Raw genomic sequence first — 18,030 nt, forward strand, 5'->3', positions numbered from 1 at the left:
TAAATTATGTATTTTTGTTAAAATGTAACAGATTAGGTTATGACAATTGTAGAAGTATGTTAGGGTAATAATTTTGCCTATACACACTTCGTTACTTTAATTTGGTGTCAATAGAACAGGTAAGTATTTTCAAGTGATTAATAAAATGTTGGAAAGTCATTTTACTATAAAATCATACATTTTTGTTGTATATTGGATGTTTGGGGAGCAGAACAGTTCTCTAAAAGAATTGAGAAAATATAATGGCATTGAGGAAACTTGAGAAATTTGATTAGAGTTTTCTACTATACTGTTTATAAAATAGCCTAATGCCATATTTTTTCTTGTTTTTATAACCTTGTCACCATAGGCAACCTAGTCTTACTTGCTCTGAAAGCAAAAAGTGATGGAAAGAATGTGATATCTAAAATTGGACATAGCTTTCCTGAGATGCAAGATAATGCACTGTTCATTAACATTCATTATTTGCCAGTTAGTATTTTAGGATATATTATTACTAGTAAGAGCAGGGATAAGAGCTATGATCTTGAGCTAGTCTTGACTTCTCTATATCTTATTTATAAAATGAAAATGAATATTGTGTCAAAGGATTGTTTAGGCATTAAATGGCATAGTGGACAATGATTTATGAGTGGCCAATCAGTACTTAAATAAATGCTAAATATTTTTAGTTTCAGGAAATGCAATTAAGATCCAGTGGGATACAACTACACATCCGCTAGAATGGCTAGAATGGAAGACTAGCAATAACAAATGTTGCCAAGACTCATGCTACTAGAACTCATGCATTATTGAAGGGAGTGTACATAGTACAACCACTTTAAGAATAGCCTGACAATTTCTTACAAAACCATTCACCCGGAAATTCTGCCAGTAGATGGGACCTAAAATCTAGGTAGTAAATGTATATAAGGTTTTTCAATGTTGTGTTAGAAAATTTTCATAATGTTGTGAAAATATAGTACCTTTTATTCCATGTTTTTAAAATATTTACTGATTGAAACGTTTAAAAATGTGTTAAATACATTCACACGTATAATATGAAACAATCTTGTTCCATGTTACTCTGTTTTACTGCTTTGTGGTGAAATAACAAATATTGATTTCCAAAACATGTCACAACATTTGCAATCCAGACCTCTCATGAACACACTATACCATTTTAGTAGATTTCTACATGGATTTTACTTGAGTAGGTATTTCTTTGTTGGCTTCCAAGACCTCCTGCTATCAGGCTGGTTTTGTGCAGAGCATGGAGGAAGAACTTTCCCCTTCTTTTGTTGTACAGTATACCAGAAAAAGAAATTTAAAAATACACACTTTGATAATTTGTCTCTCCATAAGAAAACATATTTTTTTCTATTTCTTTTCAGGTGGTGGAGCTATTGTTAGCTCGAGGAGCAAATAAAGAGCACAGGAATGTTTCTGATTACACACCTCTAAGCCTGGCTGCTTCTGGTGGCTATGTGAACATCATCAAAATATTACTAAATGCAGGAGCTGAGATTAACTCTAGGCAAGTTGTATTCTCTTTCTGTAAGCCCCTTATTTAGTAAGACTGTTACAGATATTTGTAGAACACCTATTTTTTAGTGCCAAATTTAGTAAATCCCTTTATGACAAATTTGGCATTCAAAGTATTAGAGATTTTTGACATGAACTTTATGTGAGTAATTAAAACTGGACATAGAGCTTGAAAAATAGTGAGTACTATTTCTTATGATACTAAATGTAAACATCTTAGAAGCTTTTATTAAGCAACCTAATACATGCTTTAAGATTGAAAGTTTATCCTAATAATTTATTAATCACCTTCCAGCCCAAGTCATTATGTTGAGTGAAATAAAAAAATATATTCTAATAAAACATTTCTAATGGAGTCTTGGTAGTATCTCAGAGAATTACTAGGGTTGAGAATATTTTAAACAATCCTACAAAATAATCTTAGATTGGAATTCTGTATCATCTCCAATTTTTCTCTGTCATTTAAAAAATATATTTTTCCATTTGTTTTCCCCATACCTGCACCCCCAGAACTGGTAGCAAATTGGGCATCTCTCCTCTGATGTTAGCAGCTATGAATGGGCATACAGCTGCTGTTAAGCTCCTGTTAGACATGGGCTCTGACATAAATGCTCAGATAGAAACCAATCGGAACACTGCGCTTACCTTAGCCTGCTTCCAAGGAAGAACTGAAGTGGTTAGTCTTCTGCTTGATAGAAAAGCAAATGTTGAACACAGAGCTAAGGTAAGAAAAAGTCTGAGATTTACACATGATTTTATTGCTTTGATATTTAAGATGTATAATAGCAACATGTTGATTATAATTTTAGTGCTTTCAAGTAACATTTATCTCCTATGGATATAATTAATTAGAAATCATTTTGTGTAACTCAGACATTAACTCTTGAAAATACCTGAGTGATAAATTTTTATAGGCAACAGTGACAGTAGGGTTATCAGCTGAAGAAGAGAGACTATTTTGAAAAGGAAGGGAGTGGAACATTTATTGAGTACTAGTTATGTGCCAAGTGCTTGCATCTTAAATAGATTTTTTCTTTCTTTCTTCTTCTTTTTTTTTTTTTTTAACAACAATACTATTGGGATTAGGTAGAATTATTTTCTTTTAATAGATCAGACTGTAACTCGAAGGAGCTAATAAGGGTCAATGATTAAATTTAGTTGTGAATCTTGGTAACAACTGTATCATATTCCTTCTTCAAATTGTTATTCTTTAAAATTTTAGATCTTTCCAGTCTCTTATGTGTCGTTACTTTTAATTTTACACTAAACCTAGACTGGTCTCACACCACTAATGGAAGCTGCCTCTGGTGGATATGCGGAGGTGGGCCGAGTTCTTTTGGATAAAGGTGCTGATGTTAATGCCCCTCCAGTTCCTTCCTCAAGAGATACAGCTTTAACCATAGCAGCAGATAAAGGGCATTACAAATTCTGTGAGCTTCTTATTGGCAGGTATGTTGTTACCATACCCTTCATATATGAACACAAGTGTTACTAGTGATTACCATTCTCTCTGGGCAGTTAAACTATTTAAAAAATCAAATGTGATTATTTCTTTTTTTATAAACAAGTGCTTTTTTCCCCAAACCTACCCATTGTTTTCCAGCCATCCAGAGCAATGCTACATTGTCTGATTTGTTTCTGTGTAACCTAAAAATGTTTTTCTTTGATTCTTGTCTATATTACTTTTAACATCTATAATAACAAGCTATTTGAACATCCATCTGTTACCAGACATACTACATCCCCCATACACAAGTCTTAAAGGTCTGGCAGTGATCTAAGGCTTCATTGTTCATTTTCTTGTTCTTTACAGCAATTAAGGCTTTTAGGTGTGGTTATGGGACTATTTAAGATAATCAGACAGGATCCAGGGTACCTTCTACTTTCAGTCATGTACAAGTTGCCTGCTAGTTTTCTAAAGATGCTTGTCTATTTAACTTGTTTTCGTGCAGTCTCAAAGACCTCTGCATGGTATTCTAAGCAGTAGTATTTGGCAGTAACTGCTATTAACTGTTATTAACCATGGGTCTTCTCATCTACATCATGCCCACTGAATGAATGCTAAACCTGCATGTTATCCTTAACATAACTACAAAACACAGATTGAGTATCCCTACTTGGAAAAACTTCAAAATATGGAACTTTTTGAGTCCTGTTATGACACTCAAAGGAAATGCTCATTGGAGCATTTCAGACTTCAAATACTGGATTTCAGATTAGGAATGGTCAAGCTGTATGTGAATACAAATAATCTGAAACAGTTACAGTTGACTCATAGGATATAGTTTGTGTAGTATAATTCTGAGAGCAAGACATATTTAAATCTTTGATTATTGAAAACAATTTTTATCTTTACAGGATATTTTCACATGTTAATAGTTGATTTTTGTTACTGTGTCATTTCATTCTATTTAAGACAATGCTAGGCTAGGTGTGGTGACAATGCCTACAATTCCAGCACTTTGAGAGGTTGAGGTGGGAGGATTACTTTAGCCCAGGAGTTTGAGACCAGCCTGGGTAACACAGGAACACTCCATCTCCACAATAAATTTAAAAATTAGCTGAGCATAGTGGCATGGGCCTGTAGTCCCAGCTACTCTGTAGGCTGAGGTAGGAGGATCATATGACCCCTGGAGGTGGAGGCTGCAGAGAGCCATGATCTCACCACTGTACTCCAGCCTGAGTGACTGAGCAAGACCCTGTATCAAAAAAAAAAAAAAAAGACAATGCTATCTGTATCATTGGTTTTTAGGGGAGCTCATATTGATGTACGTAACAAGAAGGGGAACACTCCACTGTGGCTAGCAGCAAATGGTGGACACCTCGATGTGGTTCAGTTACTGGTGCAAGCAGGTGCAGATGTGGATGCAGCAGATAACCGCAAGATAACTCCTCTTATGGCAGCATTTAGAAAGGTATAAGTCTTTCATCCTCATTTACCTGGATGTTTTTTTACTTACACTACGAAGTACATGGCTTAATGATCACTAAAGACTCATTTTGTGCTTTTGCAGCTGTGATGAAAGCAATAATATGCAAATAATTACTCTGATGGCAACGTTAAATGTAGATACATACAGGTTTTGCAGAAAAGCCATTAATTTTAACCTTATTGGACATCAGAGCTAAGTAAACTTTTAAAAAGCTGTTCTAAGTAATGTTTTCAAAATCTAGTTGCAGTCTTAATCTTCACAAAGTATAAATCCAGTTAAGATGCATAAGTAAGTACCTCCAGTTAATTACTCTTAAGGAGTGTTTTCTTGTATTACCACTACAGAGAAAAATATCACTTAAATTGGTTTTTTTTTGGGGGGGGGGGGGCGGTTTGTGCCAGGCACTGTGGTTCATGCCTGTAATCTCAGCACTTTGGGAGGCCAAGGCGGGCAGATGAACGAAGCCCTGCCTCTGCAAAATTTATCAAAATTAGCTGAGCATGATGGCATGCACTTACAGTCCCAGCTACTCAGGAGGCTGAGATAGGAGGATGGCTTGAGCCTGAGAGGCAGAGGTTGCAGTGAGCTGAGATTGTACCACCGCACTCCAGCCTGGGTGACAGAGTATGACCCTGTCTCAAAAAAATAAAATTGGTTTTTATTTCGATTATTGACTTTAAATACTAGGGGAAAAAAATGAATTAAATAATGAAAATGCCACTACCAGCATTTTAAACTACTGAATTTCAAGTATATTATATTTAAAGGTAAAAGTATGAATTCTGTGAAAGTGAAACAAACTTTCTCTTTTTGTACATAGCACAGAGCTGTGTATAAGTAATTTGATTTTATTGTTTGATAATCCATTGATCTCTTAAATACAGCTTTAGTTTGTTATTGGGAATATCAGATTACTGTTACAGAGATTATAATTTTGAGTTTTGTCATTTGGAGATATGTAGATACAATTTCCTGTAGATGCCAAAATGTTGAAAAATTTTAATAAATAAATTGCGATAAGCTCTCTCTTCCTTTTTCTATTATTATTCTCTCTGACTCCTGTTTTTTATTCCACCTCTTCCCTAGATATTCTGGACTACCAGTGACTGTATTTTTGACTCTATATTTTTGTTACTCAGAAATCAAACTTATTCCTTCTCACTGGCTAGCTGCCTCTTCTCCAAGCAAGCTAGCATATCATTATCAAGTTAATCTTTCTAACCACTCTACTATGTTAGAGAACCTCTTCAAGAACCTTTCTGTGTCTCCCAAATCTCTGAAATCATTTGGAATCCAATCATAGTTTGGTATTCAAAGCCACCACAATTTAGTGCTTATAGAGTCTTGTCTCCCATTAAAATCCCTAATGTGGAGAATTATCTTCTTGCTTGGTCTTTTCCTTGTTCCTGTCTCTCACATCACCTTTGTTCTCATCTCATAGAATGACCATGTTTTTCTTCATTTTTCCAAAGTTGCTCATTCTGTAGTTATAGTTTAAGTCTCTCCTTCTGCCAAACTCTTCATCCTATTTGAGTTCACATTGAGATCTCTAATCTCTAGAGTTTGTACAAGTTTGACAGTCTTTATCATTCATTTGGAGAAATACATATTTTTATGTTATTACTCTATTAGAGTTATTATTTTTATTAGTTATTACTCTGGTATCTAACATGCTTATGTCTTTCCAAACAGACTTACTGACTTCAGATGAGCAGTGCTTATCTTTTATACTCTTATGTATTTGTTCCATTATTTCTTGAGTACCTACCATGTGCAACTGTGGGCTAGAGTACTATATTATATAGGGTGCAACATAGAATATGTATATATAACATATACTATGTTATATAGGGTGCAATATGGAAAGGTAAGATCCATACCCAAAGTTAGGTAACTGTTTGAGTTGTCCCATATAAATAACTTAAACACTGTAGAAGTGTTTGAGAGATCCTTAGGGAATGATGCAAGTGGCATTTGAGCTATTCATTTAGAGAAAAGTTTAGAAACATACAGTCTAAAAGGAAGAGATAGAGGCAATAGAAAAAATATACTAAAGATTAACAGCTGTTTATCCCGACTGGCTAACTTTAGATGTTGTGTCAGAAAGCAACAGTATGGACTAGAAAAAGTGGGAATGGCTCTTAAGAAGTAGGAAAGGGCAAATCTAAAGATTTTGAACTTAGATGCCGACCTGTATTGCAGTGAATAATCGTAGCTCATTCTTCATGAAAGTATATATTCTTTCACACTACCTAGGACAGTATTATACATTTGTTTTTTATCTGAAGGAATGAAAAAACAAAATTATTATTTTTGCTCTTTTAATCCTCAGAATTGAAACTAGACTCTGATGTTTAGGGAGTTAGCAAAGAAAAAAATAAGAATTCCTCCCCCGCACCACCACCCTTCAGACATATCCCCTACTCTTCATATTGATTTTGGAATTATTGTTTTTTTTATTCAGAGTTGTTTAGAATTTTAGCTCATATTATATACTTTTTTTTTTTTGGAGGGTAGGATGAGAATGATCAATGTGGATTTAACTCACTGGAACCAAAGCCTGTCTCTTTTTCATTTATAGTGTAAATATGCAATGTAGTCTTCACTTTGTGGCACTAATCTTAACTGTTAAAGTTAGTTCAGGCATAGATTTACTGAATTGTTAGAGTCTGTTTTCAATCTGACATTGGTATCTATTTTTTAGGGTCATGTGAAGGTGGTGCGCTACTTAGTCAAAGAAGTCAATCAGTTTCCATCAGATTCTGAATGTATGAGATACATAGCAACCATCACTGATAAGGTAATACGTTGTTCACTGTATGAGCAAGGGACTCTATTCAGTTAATGTATCTTCCATTCTAAGAAAAATTCTTAGTTTGAGTAGTAAAGTGTAATATACAGCCATTTTATGTATCTAGTATTTGGGAATGAAGTGTGCAATTTAAGAGATTCTCGCAGATTATTTACTTACCTAATGAATCAATAAAACATTCTCTGCTATAGGATTATCTTATCTTTAAAAATAATACTTGAGGCTGGGCATGGTGGCTCAAGCCTGTAATCCCAGCACTTTGGGAGGCCCAGACGGGAGGATCATGAGGTCAGGAGATCGAGACCATCCTGGCTAACACGGTGAAACCCCGTCTCTACTAAAAAAAAATACAAAAAACAAGCCGGGCGTGGTGGCGGGTGCCTGTAGACCCAGCTACTTGGGAGGCTGAGGCAGGAGAATGGCGTAAACCTGGAAGGCGGAGCTTGCAGTGAGCTGAGATCCAGCCACTGCACTCTAGCCTGGGTGACAGAGTGAGACTCCGTCTCAAAAAAAATAAATTAATTAAAATAAAATTAATACCTGAAGCCAGGCACAGTGCCTCACCCTTGTAATCCCAGCAGTTTGGGAGGCCGAGGCAGGTGGATTACATGAACCCAGGAGTTCAAGACCAGCTTGGGCAACATGGGGAGACCCCATCTCTACAAAAATACAAAAATTAGGCTGACATGTTGGCATGTGCCTATAATCCCAGCTACTTGGAAGGCTGAGGCACAAAAATTGCTTGAACCCAGAAGGTGGAGGTTGCAGTGAGTCAGGAGTGTGCATTGCACTCCAGCCTGGACGACAGAGCAAGACTCTTTCTCAAAAAATAAAATAAAAATAAAAAAATTATTGAGCTAATTTAATTTTTATGTGAACACTAAGTAATTCAAAGCAACATGTTATTATTCATTAGGGCTGTCTTCTGTATATGTATGTTTATCCAGACTGATACCTATATTGAGAAAGCACTGAATCCAATAGATTTTTATTTCCCGGTAAAATGAACATAGTACTTTTAATCATGAGCAAGAAGTCTTGAGCGTGATGTAAAAGTTAGGGTAACTTTTAGTTTTAACTAAGTTTTGGAATGAATTGGCTAGCAATTTTGCAGGAAATGTAGGGAAGATAAAATTGAATCCTATTAGAGATCAAATTGAGACCTCCTGGAGACATACATTTTGATTTGGAGTTTACACTAACACTTGAATAAAATCCTAACACATGCCTCTGAAAACCAAAGAGGCCAACAAATCTTAAAAAGTCTTCTTATTACATTTACACAGTTGCTATTACATAATAGTGAACAGCATTTCCCTGTAAGTTTTAATTTAAACTAGTTAGGTCATTGTCTTTCCTAGCTCTAGATTTGTCCATGACAATTAACATTCCTATATATTACAGGTTTTTAGAGGCAGAGGGGGAGATTAAAAATAAATATTTTAATAATACTAAGAATAAGACTGGCTTAGTGGCACACAGCTGTAGTCTCAGGTACTCATTACTCTCATGTACTTGGGAGGCTGAGGTGAGAGGATCGCTTGAGCCCAGGAGTTAAAGGATACAGTGTACTATGATTGTGCCTATTAATAGCCTCTGCATTTAAGCCTGGGCAACATGGCAAGCCCCTATCTCTAAAATTAAATAAAGAAAAATTTTATAAAAGTAAGAAAGTACTGTTTTGCTGTCCTAAAGTGTGACTTGAGAATGAAATCACTGAGACAATTATATAAGTACATGTATCTGATTCCTTTATAAATGTTTCTTGTACATGAAATTGGAGCAACAAAGCTTAAATATTTGAGGACATTTCTCAAAAAATTTTCAAATCTGTTTTCTTTGTTGACATTGACTATTTCCTTTATCCTATTAACCAGCCAACATAAATTATTGTAGTTCTGTTTGCTGTACAATTTCTTATATTTAAATTAGAGGATAAATGATTTTTGTTTCTAAAGTGCCTGTTAAATGGATATTATTTTGAAGAATAGCAAAAGCTGCTCTTTGATTCTTTATTTGTATATATTCCTAAATATACCATGTCAATTATGTTTTTATTTGCACGCCTTTTTTCCCCCTTTCATGGATCTTTATTGCTTAGGTTTGAGTACCTTACTAAAGATCTTCATGTTTTTAGGAATTTCTCTAAGTGGGAATTGTTCTGTGAGCCTGGAAACATCTTAATTTTGTATTATAGGAGATGCTGAAGAAGTGTCATCTTTGTATGGAGTCAATAGTACAAGCCAAAGATAGACAGGCTGCTGAAGCAAACAAAAACGCCAGCATTTTGTTAGAGGAGTTAGACTTGGAAAAGGTAATAATAATCTTTACATGTGAAAACTACCCACTTTTTTCCATCTTGTTTTCTCTTCTTTTGATTTGTAATCCGTTGTTTTTTTGTTTTGTTTTGTTTTGTTTGCTTTAAATTATGTACATGGTTTCTTTCTACATTTGGCTCAAATCGCGGAGAGAATTATGAGTACATTGAACATCATTAAAAGCTTCTCTTTGTAATGAAATTAACAACATTTTATTATAGGAATTGCATTGATCTGGAAGTCAGAAAACGTAGCTTCTAGTTCTGGATTTTAGTCTTATCTCAGCTAATGATCTCTTAATCCTCAACTACATCTGTTGTTTTTTGATATTAGGCCTTGTAATTTATTGCCAGCAAGTACCAAATGCACTACCAAGGCTTAACCAACCAGTGAAATACAAATCTTGGAATGTCTAATGAGTACACTTTTTAAATGGGTGACTTCTCTTGTACTTTTCTCTTTCAGGCAGACTACAGCATCATTCCCATCTATTCCCATGGGGAGTAAAATACACCAAAACAGCATATAGTGTGGACAGTCTTATAGCTTCTTCACTCCCCTTTTCTGCCACATTTTCCCCTATAATTCTGTACTGTAGAACTTAATTGAATAGTAATCATAGGAACATAATTGGTTTGACATTGAATATTATGGAACTGCCATACCTCATCTTTTATAAAAAGGTCAATAGGCACAGTAGCTCACGTCTATATTCCCAGCACTTTGGGAGGGCGAGGCGGGCGCATCACCTGAGGTCAGGAGTTTGAGACCAGCCTGGCCAACATGGCAAAACCCCATCTCTACAAAAGATAGGAAAATTAGCCGGACGTGCTGATGCATGCCTGTAATCCCATCTACTCGGGAGGCTGAGGCAGGAGAATCACTTGAACTGGGAGGCGGAGATTGCAGTGAGCCAAGATCACGCCACTGCACTCCAGCCTGGGCAAAAGAGTGAGACTCCATCTCAAAAAATAAATAAAATGTTTTTAAAAAGGTCAAAGTGCCATAAAATTTAACATGTACTGTTTAAATTTATAAAGGATATGCAGTGATAATTATGCATATACATTTTTTGACTTGTTAGCTACATTCTTTTTTAACTATACTTGCTTTATTAAGCTCTACATTTTATCCTGCATTAATATGAATCATTTGAAATACTTTATTCTAATTTAAATTTGAAAATGCTGTTTCCTGAAAAAATGTATTTTATTTTGGAGACTCTTCATTTTTAAAAATTTCTGGTTTATATTCTGAGCAAATTAAAATTAGCTTTTTTGGTCATTTAAAAATGTTAAAAGAATGTGAGTGCATTAAGAGATATAATGATCACTATAATTACTGCTTGACCTATTTTTATATTCACTACCTAACATTTATTTGATGCCTGCTAAATACTAGGCAGTATAATTGGGCCAAGTTGTGTGATAGAATCTATATTTGATTCTTTAAATTTTTGATTTTTTATTATAACAGTGTGCTCAGTTTAAACAGACAAAGAACAGTTGCCATCATTTTAAGATAACTGAAGTTAGAAATCTGATATGATTGATTTAAAATCTTTACCTCTGCAATTACCTCTAAGACCTTTTAAGACCCTGCAATGATCTGCCGACCCACTCCACTTCTTACACCTCTCTGGCCTTGTTTTTTGTTACTCTTTCTTTTAGTCACATTGCGCTATCCATACTGACCGTCCTCTTTTTGTTTGTGCTGTCAGCAGCATCTTCTGTGAATGTCCCTTAGATGTCTTCATGTTTTAGTTTCCTCTTCACAAGTACTTTTCTGCTCTTCTCTGCTTTATTTTTCTCTTTTCAACATTCTAAATACTGTATTCATTCAAAATACTTAATTATCTTGTTGGTCTCTCTCTACCACTAGAACATATGTGCCACAAAATAGTGTCTGGCATGTTGTAGGCACTGAATAAATATTTGTTGAATGAATAAATATTCACACTTATCGTGATGGTGTACTTTTTTAAAAAAACAGAATCATGCAAACATATTACTCTAATACTTGCTTTCCCCTCTCTTAGTAACTGATGCATATTGTCATTTGATAGTGATTTTAAGTTACTGCAGAATAGTCCATAATAAGTTTGTTTCCAGTTTTTTGTCACGACAAATAAAGTTGTAATAAACACCCTTATACATATTTTTAAAATATTTTGCTCCTTTTATTTTTATGAAGTAAGTTCCTTCATGTGGGTCAACATACAGTAGTTCCTTTTTTTGTGGTTTTGCTTTCCCTATGGTCTGAAAATATTAAATGAAAAATTCCAGAAATAAACAATTCATAAGTTTCATGTTGCATGCCGTTTTGAGTAGTGTGATGAAATTTTGCGCCGTCCTTTTCTGTCCCACCTGGGACATGAATCCTTTTGTCCGGTGTATCCACCTAGTAATCCCTAGTTATCAGATTGACTGTTGAGGTATCACAGTGCTTGTGTTCAAGAAACCCTAATTTTACTTAATAATGGCCCCAAAGTGCAAGAGTAGTGTTACTGGCATATTGTTATAATTGTTCTATTTTATTGTTATTATTGCTTATCTTTCATTGTGCCTAATTTATAAATTTTATCATGGGTTTCTATGAAAAAACATATATATACAGGGTCCAGTACTATGCAAGGTTTCAGGCATCTACCAGGGATCTTGGAACGTATTTATTCATCATGGATAAGTGCCCGATAAGGGGGCACTAACGTATTTTTAGTTTAGTAGATACTTGCAGAATACTTTCCTAGTACCATCAGCAATACACCAATGTCATTTCCTTGTATTCTTGCCAGCATTATTTAACTTTAATGTTTATACTTTTAAGAGCCTTAGTTTTAAGAGCAGTGAAGAGAAACTTCTTTTAAATGTCATTGTGTATTTTTCCATAATATCGAAACCAAAGGTAATGAAGAATTCTTAATCATAAATTAATTCCATCTAAATTGATTCCTCCACATACATTATATACTTTTATGTGTAGTTTTGAGTGAGCGTGGAACATATGTAAAATTTTAAATTATAGAGGAACCACTTTTCCCCTGAACGACAGCCCATATTTTTATTTGAAAGATTATCAGATTGGGATATTAGAGTTTGGTTCACTATTTTTTAGTTATAATTTACATCTGGGAAAATGTACTTCTTTAGTCTTCTGAGTTATATTACATTCTGGCTTCATCACTGGAGTTGGTCTTGACTGGTCTGAGTTGAGATTCTCCTTACGTAAGTTATTCCTTGTATAAAAGTGCTTCTTTGGTCAATCTTTCTATTTTGGAAAATTTGGTTTATAAAAACTGCTGCAGTAAGCTGGGCATGGTGGTACATGCTTATAGTCCCAGCTACTCGGGAGGCTGAGCCCAGGAGTTCAAATCCGACCTGGCCAATGTAGTGAGACCCAGTCTCTACAAAAGAAAAAGAGATCAGTGGCCATTATATTAAGGCACCAGATTTTTTAATACTTATTCAGTAAACATTTATTTATTGAGCATTTACTAAGTGGAAGAGTCCCTTGCTCGGGAGTAGTTCCATCTGGTCAAGCTATGGAATCCTCTTAACAGTTAATTACTTGCTCTCTTAGAACATTAACGACTGGCCGGGCGCGGTGGCTCAAGCCTGTAATCCCAGCACTTTGGGAGGCCGAGACGGGCGGATCACGAGGTCAGGAGATGGAGACCATCCTGGCTAACACGGTGAAACCCCGTCTCTACTAAAAAATACAAAAAACTAGCCGGGCGAGGTGGCGGGCGCCTGTAGTCCCAGCTACTCGGGAGGCTGAGGCAGGAGAATGGCGTAAGCCCGGGAGGCGGAGTTTGCAGTGAGCTGAGATCCGGCCACTGCACTCCAGCCTGGGAGACAGAGTGAGACTCCGTCTCAAAAAAAAAAAAAAAAAAAAAAAAGAACATTAACGACTAAGTTATGTTCTTGGCTGTTAGAATCCCTAGCAGGTATTTTAAACTTACATTTTTGATATAGTTATTTCACCCCCTTCACTTCATTTTAGTTTTTTTTTTTTCTCTACCTTTTTTTTTTTTTTTTTTGTAAACTTTTAGAGAGCTAGGTAATAGTATATGTTTCAAACACAATCTATCCCATTCTCGGTTTCACACATTTCATTCTCAGATTATTGCTTTCTATCTTTTCAACTTTACGCCCTCTAGAATTCTACTTTTAATAATCCTGCCAACACCACCAGTACTACCCTTTCATTATTCCTTACTCCTTTCTCTCTTCTTATTCTCACATGAACCTCAGTAACTAAATGTGTCGAGAAAAAACAATCTTTACGACTAATTTTACTTGAAATATGTGACAACGAACCCTTTTATGCTGACCAGTAGCTATACTAGGTTTCCCTAGCCCTTTAATGCTGACCAGTAGTTAAAATGGTGCATTTCCTTAGTTTAATTTAATCTTCCGTTCATCTAAACCACTGTTTCTTACTTTCTCCCTTATCCTAAGAACTCCAGCACCACCTCTCTTTCACCTTCAGTAGGTGATCTTGCATCCTAAGGAAATTGAATCATCGGAAGAAAACTTGCAAAGACTTTCCCTACACCATCTATCTGCCCACCAGTACCTGCATCTCCTCTTCTTTACCTTTAATGGGAAAATGGAAGCATCAGAAGAAAACTTCCAAAGACTTTGCCTACCCTATCTATCCACCCACCAACATCTACACCCATATACTTCCTACCAGTGACTAAACTTTTTTTTTTTAGACAGAGCCTTGCTCTGTCCCCCATGTTGGAGAGCAGTGGTGCGATCTCAGCTCACTGCAACCTCCACCTCACAGGTTGAAGTGATTCTTCTGCTTCAGCCTCCGAAGTAGCTGGGATTACAGGCATGGACCACCATGCCCTACTCATTTTTGTATTTTTGGTAGATACGGGGTTTCACCATGTTAGCCAGGCTGGTCTTGAACTCCTGACCTTAGGCAATCTGCCAGCCTCGGCCTCCCAAAGTGCTGGGAATAACAGGCGTGAGCCACCGCACCCGGCCTAGATAAACTTTTGGTAACCAGTCCCTTCATTGTGTACCAGATCCTATATGATTTCTCCTTCTCAACAGCACTGTCGGTAGCAATTCTCTTTTCTTTCTCCTGTTTTTTCCCTCTCTTGAATCATTCTCATCAGCATACATACTTATTTCTCCAATCTTAAACACAGAAAACCTTTTGACTTCAACCCTCTTGCCTCAGCCTTTTAGCTACAGACCCATTTCTCTGCTTCCCTTTGCGGTAAAGATCCCTGAACCACCGCTTTCAGTCACCTCCATTTTTTTTCCATTATCCTGAATCTGTTCGTGACAGGCTGGCTCTCACTCCCACAACTCACTAAAATTAAGCTTTTGTGGTTTCCAGTGACTTTCATGTAGCTAAATCCAATGGTTACTTCTCCTCTCCATCTTTATCTTACTGAATAAGTGAAAACATTTGATATACTCTGTTCACTTGGCTTTCATGCCACTACAGGCTCTTTTTTTCCTCCTACCTGTCTGGATGTTCCTGTCTCCTCTTGCTGGTTCCCTCTTCTCCCCTACCTTTTAGCGAAAAGCCTTTTGACTTGTTACATGGTCTTCTTTATCCACTGGTGGTCTTATCCTGCCCACTAACTTTAAAGGTACACCAGTTGATCCCAAATGTGTACCTCTAGCTCAGACTTCTTTGCTAAACTTCAGTCTCATATATTCAGCTAGCTACTCAACATGTCCATTTGAATACCTAATTAGACATCTCCACACTTGATGTGTCCAAATATGAACTCCTGATCTTTGCCCACCCCAAACCCACAACTCTAATTGCTCAGGCCAGAAACCTTGAATTCATCCTTCATTTCTCTCTATACTCCATTGTATTGAAAAATCTTGTTACCTTTGCCTGAAAATTAGTTACTCAGGAGGCGGAGTTGGGATGATCACCTGAGCCTGGGGAGGTCACTGCAGTGAGCTGTGATTGTGCTACTGTACTCCAGCCTAAGCAACAGTGTGAGACCTTGTCTCAAAATACAGATATATAATCTTAATCACTTCTCACCATGGTTCAAACAATTAATTTAATCTCGTACCTGCATTAGTCATTTAACTGGTCTCCCTGATTCCGTCATTGCTTGTAGTTTATGTATCACTCTGAGTGATCCTCTTCAATTATCTAAATCAAATCATATCACACTTCTGTTCAGAGCCTGACAATGACTTTCCATTTCCCTCTCAGTAAAAGATAATCTTTAAAATGCTCTGCAAGGCCTTAGGTTATCAAAGCCTCCAGATACTGTTCCCTGAAACTCATTTTCTACTGTTCTTATCCATGCTAGCTTACTTGAATATATTGGGTCCAACTCTAACTTAGAGCTTTTGTACTGGCTCTTCTCTTTGGCTGAAATATTTCATGTCCTTCAGGTGTTCACTTAACTTCATCTCATGAGGGGTACACTGATTACCCTATTTAAAAATCAAAACCCCCCATTTGTCACCATACACACATTTTTCATCTCGCTGCTTTTTCCCCTTTTTTACATTGCACTTATCACCTTTTAACAAACTATAATGTATGCATTCTATTTATCTGTATCTACCCTCCTCTAACCAACTAAATGTAAACTTGGTGAAGGCAAGGATGTTTTATCCGGTTTATTGATGAAACTAGAACCATGCATAGCACATAGCAAGTTATCAGAAAATTTTTGTTGGGTCTTCTCCCTACCTTCCTTTGAAACTTCTTGATCTCTTTCTTCTGTTGATATTACTACTCTTTAGTGAGAAATGAAATCTTGATGCTACCTTAAGGTTCTCACTTATTTTTGCCTCCCATTCTTTACATCCAGTCAGTGAATTAACTTGGTAAGTTAACTTAGACCATGTATCTGGCACATATTGGACCCTCTATATATTGGCTGTATCAGCACTGTCATCATGATCATTATCATCATCACTACCATCACCTTTTATTTAGCTTTGGCAGTCTCTGTGTCTGCCTTCTATTCCATCCACTTCCTCTCTGAGTGGTCACTTCTCACCCAAAATTTTGCATTTGGCTTCTTAAAAGTCTCCCTGTGTGTGTGTGTGTGTGTGTGTGTGTGTGTGTGTGTGTGTGTGTGTATATCTGTGTCCCTTTCTTTTGTCTTCAGTATTCCTTTTCTGCTCCAGTGTAACTTTTCCAGTTTCACTTTTTTTTCTTTTTCTTTTTGGAAAGACGGAGTCTCGCTCTGTTGCCAGGCTGGACAGCCGTGGCGCAATCTTGGCTCACTGCAACCTCCGCCTCCTGGGTTCAAGTGATTCTCCTGCCCTCAGCCTCCCGAGTAGCTGGCACTACAGGCGCGCATCACCACGCCCAGCTAATTTTTGTATTTTTCGTAGAGACGGGATTTCACCATGTTGGCCAGAACGGTCTAGATGTCTTGATATCGTGATCTGCCCGCCTTGGCCTTCCAAAGTGTTGGGATTACAGGCATGAGCCCACGTTTTTTTTTTTTTAATACACAGGTGCGATGCCTTACTTTCTCCTCAGAAACCCTCAGTGCCTCTTTGTTTGATTGCATAGGAAATTCTAAACATTCAGGTCCTTGTCTCTGATTTCTCCAGGCTCATCTTTCACTATGGTTCTCTACTCCTCACATATCCCATTCACTTTCATATATCCAAATCTGCAGTGCAGTATATGTTTAGTCTGGACTGGCTCTCCCCAATTCCTTAAATTCTCATTTTATAAAGCCTAACTCCCAAGTGTCACTTTGTTTCCTGAGCCCTCAATTAGAAATCATCAGTTGGGTTAGTGCCCTCTCCCATTTCACAGTGAAGTTATTCTACAACTTGACGCTTTTTCTCAAAGCCTCTAACCTCCCCCACATACACTAACAAACATGACAACAGTTCTCCAAGAAGTAAAATGAGATTTAGGCTTATGAGAGAAAGTGAGAGAAAATATAGAAAGTGAGACTGGGTTTTTAGTTGTATTTTCATAGGCCTCTGGACATATTTGAATCTTCATGGTTTAGTTACTCTTTCCATATGCTGTCTGGGATTTTCTATCAGTTATTAGCACCTCTCCCTATGCTTTTATCTTCAATTTCTACTGTTTTACTAACTCCTACCACTACCTACAGCTTCAGTCAAGGCAGAGGTACAATCAAGGTAGTTCTATCCTAATGGAACTTTTTCTCAAATTTAGTATTTTGCTTTTCTTTTAATGCTTATAATAATCTCTGTGTCTTACTAACTATTTTAAATTAAATCTCAGCTCAGAACCATGTGACCTGCTTCTCCAATAAACTAACTGTGGTGGAGGTAACCAATGGCATCTCAACTGACAAATGCTTGTTTTTTTAATTTAATTTTATTTTTTGTTTGTTTTCAGTTACAAAGCTCGCCAAATCCATTTACCTCTTTTCAGTTCTTATTGATGCCCACTTTTATGAGGTTTACCAGTGTTGATCTGGCCTTCCTTCTCC

The 18,030-nt window shown here is 36.5% G+C and overlaps 1 protein-coding gene across 4 annotated transcripts in view; it reads left to right on the forward strand.

Moving 5' to 3' along the window:
• The window catches only part of ANKRD17 (ankyrin repeat domain 17), an 86,173-nt gene that overhangs the window by 38,285 nt on the left and 29,858 nt on the right, over positions 1-18,030 (forward strand). For all 4 annotated transcript variants that reach the window (XM_030924798.1, XM_030924803.1, XM_030924810.1 and 1 more), the window contains 6 exons: positions 1,374-1,516; positions 2,035-2,248; positions 2,798-2,973; positions 4,277-4,439; positions 7,162-7,257; positions 9,467-9,583. In XM_030924798.1, coding sequence (XP_030780658.1) covers positions 1,374-1,516; positions 2,035-2,248; positions 2,798-2,973; positions 4,277-4,439; positions 7,162-7,257; positions 9,467-9,583 — 909 coding nt within the window. The remainder of the gene's footprint in view (positions 1-1,373; positions 1,517-2,034; positions 2,249-2,797; positions 2,974-4,276; positions 4,440-7,161; positions 7,258-9,466; positions 9,584-18,030) is intronic.

This window comes from Rhinopithecus roxellana, chromosome 2 (genome assembly GCF_007565055.1).
Source record: "Rhinopithecus roxellana isolate Shanxi Qingling chromosome 2, ASM756505v1, whole genome shotgun sequence".
In the NCBI taxonomy this organism is placed as follows: Eukaryota; Metazoa; Chordata; class Mammalia; order Primates; family Cercopithecidae; genus Rhinopithecus; species Rhinopithecus roxellana.